This window comes from Eupeodes corollae, chromosome 2, assembly GCF_945859685.1.
Source record: "Eupeodes corollae chromosome 2, idEupCoro1.1, whole genome shotgun sequence".
NCBI lineage: Eukaryota > Metazoa > Arthropoda > Insecta > Diptera > Syrphidae > Eupeodes > Eupeodes corollae.
The window spans coordinates 120,122,230-120,135,553 of record NC_079148.1 but is presented as its reverse complement, the minus strand read 5'-3'; the positions used below and the strand labels follow the sequence as shown (position 1 = coordinate 120,135,553).

At 32.7% G+C, this 13,324-nt stretch overlaps 1 protein-coding gene across 1 annotated transcript in view; it reads left to right on the top strand.

Annotated features, from left to right (window-relative positions):
* The window catches only part of LOC129944699 (putative uncharacterized protein DDB_G0291608), an 82,507-nt gene extending 73,476 nt beyond the window's left edge, over positions 1-9,031 (top strand). The window contains exon 3 of the mRNA XM_056054325.1: positions 5,228-9,031. Coding sequence (XP_055910300.1) covers positions 5,391-7,376 — 1,986 coding nt within the window. The 5' untranslated portion in view covers positions 5,228-5,390 and the 3' untranslated portion in view covers positions 7,377-9,031. The remainder of the gene's footprint in view (positions 1-5,227) is intronic.
* The last annotated feature ends 4,293 nt before the right edge of the window (positions 9,032-13,324 follow it).

Sequence of the window (13,324 nt, the reverse complement as noted above, 5' to 3'; positions counted from 1 at the left end):
CTAACTAATTTATTGAATCATAAATGTTTCCGATTTAATATTTTGCGGCTTAAACCCATAAAAACGTTGAATGAATAATGAACTCCTGACTTATTGATTATAAAACCAACCTTTCTTTTAGAAAAAAAAATATGTTCCCCCAAATAAGCGCTGATAGATCTATCAAAACTACAATTTCACGCCTCACGCGCCACATTATCTCAGTGACCCAACACTTGCTAAAAAACAAAACAGTATCAAAATACTTCGTACGGAATACATAGACACAGCTTAAAACGATAACTCAAAGAAAATTAATCGATAGGTTGTCATCTTATTTTTTCAATGTCTACAAATTGCTTTAAGATTAAACATTCATTTTTGTTTTCTATATAAAACAAGAAGACTGATTCTGTGAAATTTTCTCTCATCTTCATACCTTATCCATTTGCTACCAATATGCTTCTAATAAATTTCCCTAGTCTCATCAAGAACTAACAAAAATTTCCACCTGCTTCTCCGTTATTTGCATATATATTTCAATCTTTAAGCCAATGCATAGCATTTCTTATCGTGGGAAACTTTTAACAAAACAAAACTAAAAAACAAAACTTTTCGATACTATTTGTATCACATTCTTAGTGTTATGTAAATAGGTGCATCATCATTTATCTTATAAAAGATTATATTTGTAGGTTGTTTTTTTTTTATTTTTTTGAAAAAAAAGATGTGTGACACCATTAAGAGAAAATATCTTAATTTTTTATTCGATTTAAATAGATTGAACCTAACTATAAGACCAATCCCTGATTCGATCTTTTTTGGGTAAACCGATTAACAAAAAACTAAAAAAAAAGATGAAGTGAAGAGTAATAATATATGTGGTATGGACTTCTGAGCTTTAATCTTCATTAAAATAAATTTTTCTTGATTAGCATCTCTTTTCCTTTTTTTTATTTTTAAGTTTAAGTTTAACTTATCAATAATTTAACCCCGTTATAAGACCTGCATTAGGCATATGACGATGAAGAATAAAGTAGCTTTTTTTTGTTACATTTTTGTTTGTTTTTATTGTGTGAAAATTTGGTCAATGATGATTTGAGAAGATATCTTATGAAAAATGTTTCTAAATTAGACTTAAGTGTGTTAACAACTATGCTTTGTTTATAAACATATTCAGTGATCACAATTTTCTCCTTCACTAGATAGAGATACATTTGTATGTTTTTAAAAAATGATCATGTTCATTTTTGTAGAGTAAACCAACAGATGTGAAAAAAGATCGATTTAAAAGAAAAATAATATAAAAGATACATATTCTAAAAGAACATGTCTTTCACTTAGTTTTCAACTTATAAAAATACTCAACTCACAACTTAGATGTTATAATTACGAGTTTGCCAACAATACATTTTTTGTCTCTGCCTTAAAGTTTATAAAAAATGATTTACATAAAATTCAAATAATTCTTTATTTTTTTTGTCCAAAATTTGAATCGATAATTTGTCGAACTAACTGCGATCACGATGCGATAAAATTTAACTGATATTATATTTTATTTTTTTTTAAATAAAGAGTTTTTTGTGTTCATGCTAATCAAACTCAAAACAAACAAAACAAAATTAAATCACTTCATTTGCATTTTTGATACAAACAAAAATATTTAATTGTTAACTCGTGGCATATAAAATTTTATATAAACCGAAGAAAAGAGTATTTTCGCAAAAATAAAAAAAAGAGACCAAATATCTAGGTCTAATAAATTCTTGAAAGATGCCTTTAAATACACGAGTACCTTTGAAATAGTTGTGTATCAAATTTGTCAAAATCGTACAAATCTATTTTCTAAAAGTATCTCTATTTTTCTTAATTATTTTTTTCCTATCTTTTATGGTTTTTCAATCGTTTTCTCGTGTATCTTAAAGATATTTTTGTATCTAAAAGTCTATATTCTCAACACCCTTGTTTCTGATGATGCGCCCTCATCTTTCTTTTTCTTCAAATATCATCCACATGCACGTTTTTAGTGTAGGTAGCTGATGTACATGAAATGAAAACTTATAGCCTCTCAGCAGTTACTTAGCGCTGCTGATTTCAATATATCATGTTAATATCACTTGAGGGTATTTTGTATAAACACGACGACGACGACGACAACAAACGACGCGGTCCTTATTCATGGCCATTTTGTTGCTGCTGCTGTAAGTGTTGTTTTATAAATTTCATCGTCGTCCTCGTTCATCGTCGTCGTAGTCGTCTGCCTGCAAAACTTAAAAATCACGCGATTTTTTGTTTCGCTAATATACGTACACAGTTTTATATTTGTTGTTGTTGAATCTCTGCATACAACACCACCCCCTCTTTTGTATATATAGTTGAAGAGAATTAACTGCCCCGAGACAGCCATAAATTGTTTTGGTTCAAAAACAGAAATCTCAAAAAAGCGAACAAAAAACTTTTTGGTGCAATTTTTTTCATCGTTTCGACTCGGCCCGCTACGACCAAAGACCAACCGAACCGGCCAACCAACCAAACGACGAAGCCAGGGCTTGTGTAACTTGACATAGTTGTCAGCGTGCAATGTATAATTACCACCAATTAAGATAATGAATTGCATCTCCATCCCCATTTTTATAGGGCAGTGTGATGATGGTGGGAGTTTATTTCTTTTTGTTTCTGTTAATTCATGGTTGGGGGTAGATTAAACACCCCATTTAATGCAGTATACAAAACGAACCCCGGCAGAAAAAATTTACGACTGAACTGTGTGAATATTTTTTTTGTTGGTTTTTGCATTTTTTGTTAAACCCATAGTTAACCTTCTTTATTTATTTTGGCGTCTCTGCCCTTTTCACTTCATTATTTTCTTTCTTTTCTTTTTTTTTTGCTGAAACAATAAAACAACCTTCCAAAAATAACAAAAAAAAACACAACAACAAAATAAATTCCGAAAAATTAACAGAGGAACTTTTTAATTGTATACGCGCCTTTTTCTACAGTAACAAGGACACGGCATGCTCCACATCCAGATTAAACCTACTCCACCTAAAGGCAGTATTGTGTGGCAGTATATCAAGGCAGCCAGGGCACACGTACAACTTACCGTACATATTTATATATCGTTTTACTGCCCAGTCATTTCCGTTGTCATCATCATCGTTTCCACTGCTGCTGCTATTGTCGCTACCGCTGCTGCCACCGCACCGCACCGCACCGACTCGCCTTGCTATGTCATGCCGCGCGTCGTCATTTCGAGCCAACTTACCAGGTCAGGTCACATAGGATATACTCGTATCTAGGAGGATGGATAAATAGTCGGATATACAGAGTGCAACGACGATGGTGATGGGGGTGTTTGGTTGGTGGGTTATTTAGTTGGTTTTGGTTGGTTCCAGTGGTTGGCTTCAGAAGGGGTGTAGAAGGATTTCATATGTTTAACTTTGGATTCTCCTTTTTAGTGGAGAGTTTTCTTTTTTTTTTTTCGTTGCCACATACCATCGCATACATCAAGGATAAGCGCAATGCAGCAGAAAACCAACCGTGCATAGACACACAGCGAGGAAGAGAGAGTGAGATATGGGGGAGGTATAAGAGTGTGATATGTGAGAAAAAGGAGTGAGAATCAGAGACGGTGAAGGTGATGTCCTGAATCAAAACGGCAACGAAGAGTATGTGGGACCCTTCTAGGCCATGACTCTAAAATATCCTACCAACTTTTGCTGTAGAGGGTTTGATTATTGTGATAGAAAGAAACATAGGCTATAAAAATGTCGGTGGGGTCATCTTCGGCGACAGTGTGGAGGAGAACGCAATAAAATTAACAACAAACATGAGCGAGTGTAAGCCATAAATAAGTTCTGTGGCGAGTCTTCTGTAAAATCCATTTGAAGTAAGGACACTTTTTTGTAGGTACGTGTGTTTGCATCGATCCTCTTGTAAACACACTCAGTTTCTCCCTCATTCTCACCCTTGTTTTTCTTTATTTTTGGCTTGTGTTACTAACTTCTCTCTCATCACAGGTCAAGGAATGAATGGTAGAGTTAACACAAAAATCCTTTTTTCCGAGCAAATAGATTTTCTACAATACAAAACGAAGCAACAAAAATTCTTCTCTAACTGGGCAGAAAGTGTGCCTTACCGTAGAATAAGATGAGGACAGAAAAAAAAGAACAGAACACAACAGACAAGAACTATAACCCATCGGATATGAGGCTATATAACAGCCGGGCAGAATATCCTTTACCATTTCTCTAGAGGGGATAAAATGCAATAAATTTGCGCCCCATAAAACCAAAAACTATATCTTTTGTTGTACCATAACAGAGAAGCAGCAAAGATATGCCTTGCAGCATCAGCCAAGCAGTTAGCCAGCTATCCAGCCCTTCTCGCCAGGCATATGCGGTGTGTTGGTGGCATAATGTAGGTACCTATAGTGGCCAGTATAGTATACCAAAGTAGATAGCGCGAGCGGGGGGCTATATATCTGGTCATATACGTAGATCTTTGGATGATAGCCTTGTGCGCACTGAGGCAAAAGTAAATTTATTGGCGAAATTTTACGCTAACGCTATACTTTCAAGCTATTTTCGTTTTGTTTGTTTGTTTGTTTTGCAGAAGGAGGCTTAGGTAGAAAACATATACTTATAGTCTTATGCATGAATTTTTGCAGAGACAAATTTTGAACAATTTTCCTCCAATTTACTGGACCCACAATAAATGGACATAAAAGCAGCCAAAATATTATGCAATATAGGTAACGCGGTAACATCAAGAGGATACAGTTTAGTTCTATGCTCTGCGTATAGAGTATAGTAAGATAAATGGGTTTAGGAAATGAAATTTCATTTCGAAAGTTTAGGTGTGAGAAAAAACTATCTAGTACTCACCTTTGTTTCACCTTTTGCTGTGAAAGCGCACTGTTGCTTCTTTTATTTCGAAAAATGTTCAACAATTTTCTGAACTTCATTAAAAAGTTTTGATGAAATTTCTGTTTCCATTAAATTTCAAAGAAATTCGATATCATTAAAGTCCTGGATATTTCGACAGAAGCCTTGGTTCAAAATATAACTTATCGATTCTAAAACTACAGCTTATTATTTAGATATACTGTTTACCAATACTGATCGTTGTGTACTATTACAAAAAAGCTCACTTTGAATACTTCTTTATTAAACAATCAGTATTTTTTTAGAACTTTCACTTTAACTCAGTTTCTAACTTTTTCTTTTTTTTTTTCTTTTCATTACAGATCTCTGCTGAAGTTCTACAAATGTCACTTCTACTAGCACTATCAACATTAGTGTGTAATCCTGAAAATCATACACAATTCTCCAATAACGTTTAAATAGAAATCCATCAACATTCCTCCCTTTCATCATTCATCACCAAATCAATCAATAATCGACGACCTAATGACTATGGCAGAAGGTACTGACCCTATGGGGCATCACAACGCTGCTTCCCATCATCATCATCACCATCACAATCATCATTACAATCATTATCATCATCGGTTGCAACAGCAACAGTTGCAACACCAACAACAGCAACAACAACAACACCATCATCAGCAACAACATCAATTGCAACAGCAACACCAACAAGAATTACACACAATGGCTGCTCTGTCGATGGTTCATCAAAATTTGACATCATCAGGAGTGACATCGATGACAACGACAACGTCGCCAGCCGCAGCTGCGGCAGCGATAGCAGCAACAACAGAAAATATCAATAACAATCAACCCTATGTGACGAACAATAATATGCCATGGAAGCAGAGGAAGCGAAAACGTTTGTCGGCTGTGCTAGATAAATTGCATAACAACAATGTTGCCAATCATTTGAATAACAATAACAACAACAATAATGTTGATGAAGATGGTTATGTTGCCAAACGGGCCAGTAGTGGTGAGGAGGAGTCCGGGGAAGATCTGTCAAATTCGGAGAGTCCTCGAATCAGTGTGAGTCCGCTTCAGTTGGCCGAAGTGAATGATGTGGACAATCAGCTACATGTTGACATTAAGACTGAACAACTGCCAAGTCCTTATGATAGGTACTTCCCGATTCCGTCGCCATTGTTTGGCTATTACTTGCATACGAAGTATCTCAATGAGGTGTTTCGACGTCGCAATGATCTCTATGCCGGTAGTGCAGCGCCATCTACCCCCAGTTCGATGCAAGATTCTCCGCCACAAAAGGCCCTGAGTGGCCACCAAGACCATCCTCCGCCAGCACCTACCCAAGCCTCTACACCACCCATTCCATCGCCTCGCAGTAGTGATAGTCGCCAGAGTCCAAAACAACAGCAACAGTCACAGCAACATCAGCAACAGCAACAACAGCAACAACAGCAACAACAGCAACATCAACAACAGCAGCAGCATCAGCAACAGCATCAGGAAAGGCAACCTATCAAACAAGAAATGCCACCACCACAGGAGCGTCCGCTTGATCTCTCAACACGGGGCAAGAAACTCTATACCCCACCCTCGCCACTGCCCCCACTTCCGCCCTCACCCATGGTCATGCCACACAGTCCGCATCAAGCTCACTATCCCATGCAACCGCATCCTGGCATGATTAAATGCGAGATCCCAAGTGGAGCATCAGCACCACCCACCCTGCACATGCAACACGGTGGTCATGTTGGAGTACCTGTTGTCAAAGGTGACGTTGCATCACCCACCACCAAGGAATCCGTCGCATGGCGTTACAATCTCGACGTCTCACCTGTGGTCGAAGAGATGCCTCCAGGATCCGATGTCGCCTACGTCTGTCCAGTCTGCGGTCAAATGTTCTCACTGCACGATCGTCTGGCCAAGCACATGGCATCACGTCACAAATCCCGCAACCCGTCCACAGACATAGCTAAAGCCTATTGCTGCGAAGTGTGTAATCGGTCGTTTGCTCGCTCTGATATGCTGACGCGTCACATGCGATTGCATACGGGCGTCAAGCCCTACACGTGTAAAGTCTGCGGCCAAGTCTTCTCCCGCTCCGACCATTTGTCAACGCATCAGCGCACACACACTGGCGAGAAACCCTACAAGTGTCCACAGTGTCCGTATGCGGCATGTCGTCGTGATATGATTACCAGGCACATGCGCACCCACACCCGATATGAGGCTCAACAGCGTGGTAGTAATAATAATAATAACAACAACAATAACAACAACAATAATAATAACAACAACAGCAGTAATTTGAATAACAATAATAACAACAACAACAACGGCAGCGGCATGATGGATTCACCTATTTTGACAGACGTCAAAATGAACATCCCTCTGCTGGTTAAAAGTGAAAATGATCTCGCCAAAGGACACCACAAATCGTCGCCAATGCATTTGGCTGGGCTAAGTATGCCATTGGTTGTTAAAACAGAAAGTGCTTAAAATTCTAAAAAAAAATCAACATTTTATTCTAAATATTTTGACACTTAAATGTCAAATGTCACTTCGATCACAGACAGTGACAGCTGCATGATACAAAATTCTCCTATGGAGAGATAATTTTTAATTTAATTTTATTTAAGTTTTATTTTGAGATAAAATTACAAAAAAAAAAAACGAAAAACAAAAATTGAGATTCCTAATTAGGAGATTAGTATTTAGAATATAATATATAATATATTTTCTTATAAATGGCCAGATATTTTAAATTAAAATTATAACAAACAAGAAAAACACACTAATAAGTCAGAAACGTTATGGTCACTTGCTTAAGTAAACAAATCGAACAGATCTTCAGCCCGAGAGCTCGATAGTGTTTGAGTTTGTTTTTACTAAAAAAAAGGTTGAAACATTTGGAGTAGGAGTCACGAATTGAAGATAATCTCTGCCAAGACTGAGAATATTATTTTTTTTATGTATAAAAAAAAGAAAAACAAAAAACAGTAACAGTAATTTAGTTCTATTTATAAGTTGGACACACATAAACACAAATAAATTTGACACATTCAAACATATACGTATTAAGACAATTTATAGAATTTTGTTCGTCCCCCTTGTACCAAATTCCCGTCTCGTTTCGTCTCGATTAACAAATTTGCTTCTGGTTTCTCATTTGATTTCAATTAAAAATATATATTTTATATGTATAAAATTTAATATAAATAAATTTGTTTCCCACCCCAGTTTATATTTAAATTATATTCCCTCTTAACGCTTATACTCGATATTTATATTTATTTATTTATTAATTAAAATTTCCATCTCTATTTCCTAAGTTTATTCCAAAATTTAAAGCAGACAACATCTAAAAGTATGCAATTTTTGTTTCTTACTGTTAATCTTGAAGATTAATTCTTTTTTTTTTTCAAATACAAAAATCATTCCCTAAATGAAATTTAAATACAAAAAACACCTAAACTAATTAATTATTAAACGAAGGTTGTGAATCCTTAGCGTGTAGTAGCACAAATTTATAATTGCATACAAACAAACAAAATAATACAACAGACACACATACAGTTATACTATTTTAAGTTTGAACAAAAACAAAATAAAATTTCTCTTAGTTTTTTAAGTTATTTAATTTAAATTATTAAACCTAATTTTTTTTGCAAAAATTATAAAAAAAATACTAAAAACCTTCATTCTTCAAAAGTCAGAATTTAAAAAAATTTAAAAAACAAAATCTGTTTGTTCATCAAATGAATTAAAAATTAAAAAAAAAATTAAATTTTTGTTAATTATTATCTTTAGTGTGAAAAATTTGGAAATTGTTTCGAAACCAGTTAAGTTTCTCTTTTGTTTTGTTAATGTTTCGGTTGATTTTGTTGGATTAAGTTTTTGGAAAAAATTAAATAAAAGAAGAAAAATTCTAAATTGTTTGAGGACGAAGATGAAGTTCATGATGAAGAGAAAAAGAAAAGAAAAATTAAATTTTTATTCATTTTTAAGTATTTAATTTATTATTTATTTTTATTTTATTTCCTGTTTTATTATTTATAATTATCACCTATATAAAAAGCAAAACAAACAAATTTATGATTTTAAAATAAAACAAACAAAAAAGACATAATGTGTGAATGTAGAATTTTGAGTTCTCTTTAATTTTAATTTTGTAATAAACTTTAAGTTGTTTAATTAATGGTATTAAGTTATATTTATAATTTTCATTTTTTAAATGATAAAATATTTGAATAAAAAAAAGACAAAATGTTTTTGGTTATGATTAGTATTTAAAAAAAAAACGAACAATATGCTTAATTTCAAAAATAAAATAATTAATTCTTTTTTTATAAAAAAATATATTTTGTGTTATTATTTGGATTTTTGTTCTTGCTTTGATTTCTTTTCATCTTATTTACAGTTGGATTCATTTTTCGTTTTGCTGTTTCTTTTCGTATGATTTGTTCGAGACATTGAAAAACGGAAAATAATTTTGAGGTGTAATAAAATTGCACATGTTTTTTAGACCTTTAATATTTTATTTGATGAAATTTGGTTTTTGAGAAAAAATTGGAAAGAATTTTGTGAGTACAAAATTATCTAACGTCACTAACTTTTTAATATGAGCTTTTTAAAGTTTTTGTTTTTTACAAAATTTTATCTGAGTGAAATTGTTTTGTATTCAGTACTCTTAATCAATGCTGCACAAAACATATGCCATTTATTCAAAGGGATAAAACGTATAAACGATTATTTGGGATAAAAAAGGTCAAAATGTCTTCTTAAACTTATTTTTAACTAAGATCAGAGCTAAAATAAGATTAAAAACGTTTCGTGACTAATGTAAATGCCCTCATTATGAGTAGCGAAGGGAACTTTCGCTAAAGTTCGAATGTAAAAGCGAATTTATTTTTAAACTTAGCCATTCGCTTTAAATATCAATGGTACCAACATTATTTCATTGAAAAAAAAAAAAAATGAAACGTCAAATATTGCCTTCAACTATTTATTTATGTATTTTATTTCTCAGATTATGTTTTTATCCCAGCCTCTTAGGTGTTGCGACCAACACTGATAACATCCAAATTTGTCTGCCGATTCGTCTTACTTAAAAGGTTTGTAGGTTTCCGTGTTAGTTAAAGTGACTTTTAGTGGAAACCAATTTTTAAGAATGTAAGTTGCGTTTGCGTACTATTTTTTATAGTTTTCATTTTTATGAAAAAACTGTTAATTCGATTTTTCCCAAAATTTGACTGAATACTGAGAACAATAATTTGTATAAGATATAATTAGTTTAGGGCCAATATTTCAAAATTTTAACTTCCCATAGGAAGTTATTGTAATGGGTCCGATTTGTCAAATTGAAGATTTTGACATTTCTCGACGTTTCAAGGTCCCTAGAATTGAAATAAAAGATTTTTAGAAAGATGTCTGTGCGTGCCTGTGTACATACGTTCGTACGTCCGTACGTTCGCGACGTTTTTTCATTGTCCATAGCTCAAGAACAAGAAAAGATATCGATTTCAAATAAATTTTGTTCTACAGATAATAAGGCAGAAAGATGGAGAAAGGGCTCTCAAAAAAATTGAGTGGGTGGTTTTTTTACCATAGCAGTTTGAAAAAAAGGTGAAAATTTTTTTGGTTAACCCTAAATATCTAGAAACGTTAGAGACTTGATTTAAACTTTATATAATATTGTAACGTGATATCAAAGAAGTATATTTTTTGAAAAAAAATCTATTTAACATTTTTTTTATAAATCAAAAAAACTGAAAAAAAAAGGTGTCACCTATAAAATATTTACGACTAAAATATGATTTCATCTCCAAACCAATTTTTGGCAACGAAAAATAATGTTTTTGACATCTGATAAAATTTTCAGAAAAATCGAATTGGCAGTTTTTTTTACAAAAAATAAAAATCTAAAAAAAATATTACTCAAAGTTGGTAAAAATTGGTTCGATACTTGGGGCGAACAAATAAAAATCGAATTGACAGTTTTTTTTTACAAAAAATAAAAACCTAAAAAAAATTAATAAAAGTCGGTAAACATTGATTTTCGACTCAAATATCTTTTCAAAAATTGTAGATATCGGCTTTAAACTAATTTTATCTTTCAAAAAATATTGTTGTCAACATTTAGTAAAATTTTGAAAAAAATCGAAAACCGAAACAAAAAATTAAAAACCGAAAAATTGATTTTCGACTCAAAAGTTTGAAATATTGGCTTTAGACTAATTTTTTCTTATAAGAAATATTGTTTTCAACATTCGATAAAATTTTGAATAAAAATCGAATTGACAGGTTTTTTTACAAAAAATAAAACTTTAAAAAAAGCAATACTTAAACTTAGTAAAAATTTACTTTCGACTCCAATTGATTTTCAAAAATTAAAGATATTGGCTTCAAACTTATTTTATTTCACAGAAAATATTGTTTTCGATATTCAGTCATTTTTAAATAAAAATCCAACAGTCCGTTGTTTCCATAAAAAATAAAATCTACAAAAAATAGTACGCAGTTTTGGTAAAAATTGATACGAGTACATTTAGACAAATTTTAAGCAAGACAAATTGACAGACGGGATGGGAAGTTATGAATGTGTGTCGCAACCCTGCCTCTTTTTACATAAATATTTGAGTAATTTATATTGTATTGCGCGTAGTGCGATTCCACATCCTTCTTGCCGCAGAAATTAAAAACTACTGGATTTTCACTTACAAGAACCTTTCTTTAGATAAAACTGTTGATATCTGTAAATCTGTTACAACCAATTTCTGTGAATCATTTGTTAATAGCCAAGAAGTAGTTGATAAAGTATATTTTCATAACTCACTTCTTTTCGCAAAATAGCTGTAGTCAAATCCCTGTGCTACAAAGTACGGTCCTAGATCTTTTATCCGATGGTATTCCCCCATAGTATTAAAAAAGTGTAGTAATGTATTACGTTGAACCCCTTACGCTGATATTCAAACTTTCTTTAACAACAGATAATTTTTTATATAGAAGATGTTATTTCTACCACCAATTATTATGAAAGGTAACAAGGTGGATATTACAAACAGGCCTATTGCCAAGCTTGCTTGCATACCTTAATTGTTTGTACAAGTTGTTTGTGAAAGTGTAGCAATTTTAAGAAAGAAATTCATTTGCGAACAGCAACATGGTTTTGTGAAAAAAAGATCAATATTTACAAATCTCCTCACATTCTTAAACATAAACTAAAGTTTTATGAACAGCTTATAGCCACGAAATTATCTTATTTAAACTTAAAGCTCTTTTTCCATCATTTTGCTTATCTTGGATCAAATCAAACCTTTATCCAGATCCTATGAGGTAAAATTTAGAAATTTTCATTCAAAACCTTTTGTTGCACAATCAGGTGTTCCCCAGGGAAGCCATCTTGGTCCTTTTTTGTTTATCTTGTCTATTAACGATGTATTCACGCTTAAGTGAAGTTCTAATTTTTGATGATGACTTGAAATTTTTATAATAATAAAGTCCACCCATGATAGTTTTCTTTTACAAGCCGACATTGAAAGTTTCACATTTTTGTGTGGGGAAAAAAACCCTTTAAAATGCCAGACGATACCTTTTAATAAAAAACGTATCGGTAGTGTATTTGATTATTGTATATCACAGCAAAAACTCTATCGCGTCTTCACATTTATAGATGTAGGTGTTCATTTCTGTTCCAACTTAGAATTTACACATCACATTAATTTTACTGTCGATAAGGCAAGTTCTATGCTTGGTTTTATAAAACGCTGGGCAAAGGAGTTCAATGATCCCTATGGACTCTTTCTTTGTGCAATTGCCATGTTCGTATTCATCTTGCATAAGCTTCGGAGGAGAACACATATTGAATCAATTGAACATTATTCCATTAGCTTTTGCCCTAAAGGCTCTTCGTTGTGATGATCCTTATGATCTGCCTCACTATGAATATCTTATTCTGCTTCTTCAAATGCAATCTCTCAAAGACGTGTTAATAATGACTTAATATTTCTTGATCAAAACGTTAATCGCGAAAGTGATGCACCGGGATCATGACGAAATCTAGAATGCCAAAAATCTCGAATGCCGAAAATCTCGAAAATAAAAAAAAAATTATCTAGAACGCAAAAATCTCGAATCCACAAAAATCCAGAACTAACAAAAATCTCGAAAGACTCTATCTAGAAAAAAATCTCAAAAAAAATTTAAATTCGAGATTTTTTTTTTGTATTTTTAACAGTTAAAAGTCAATAAAACACAAATACATCAGCTTACCCTATATTTTATTTTCTGAGCAAGAAACAAAATTTTTGCAAACAATAAGACAGGTGCATTTGTGTAAAATGTGCAATTGTATGATTGATAACTTTACTTGTCAACTTTAAGTTTGTTAAGGAGAAGTAAGTTATCCAGAATGTATGTTTGAATTTTTGCATTCGAGATTTTTTTTT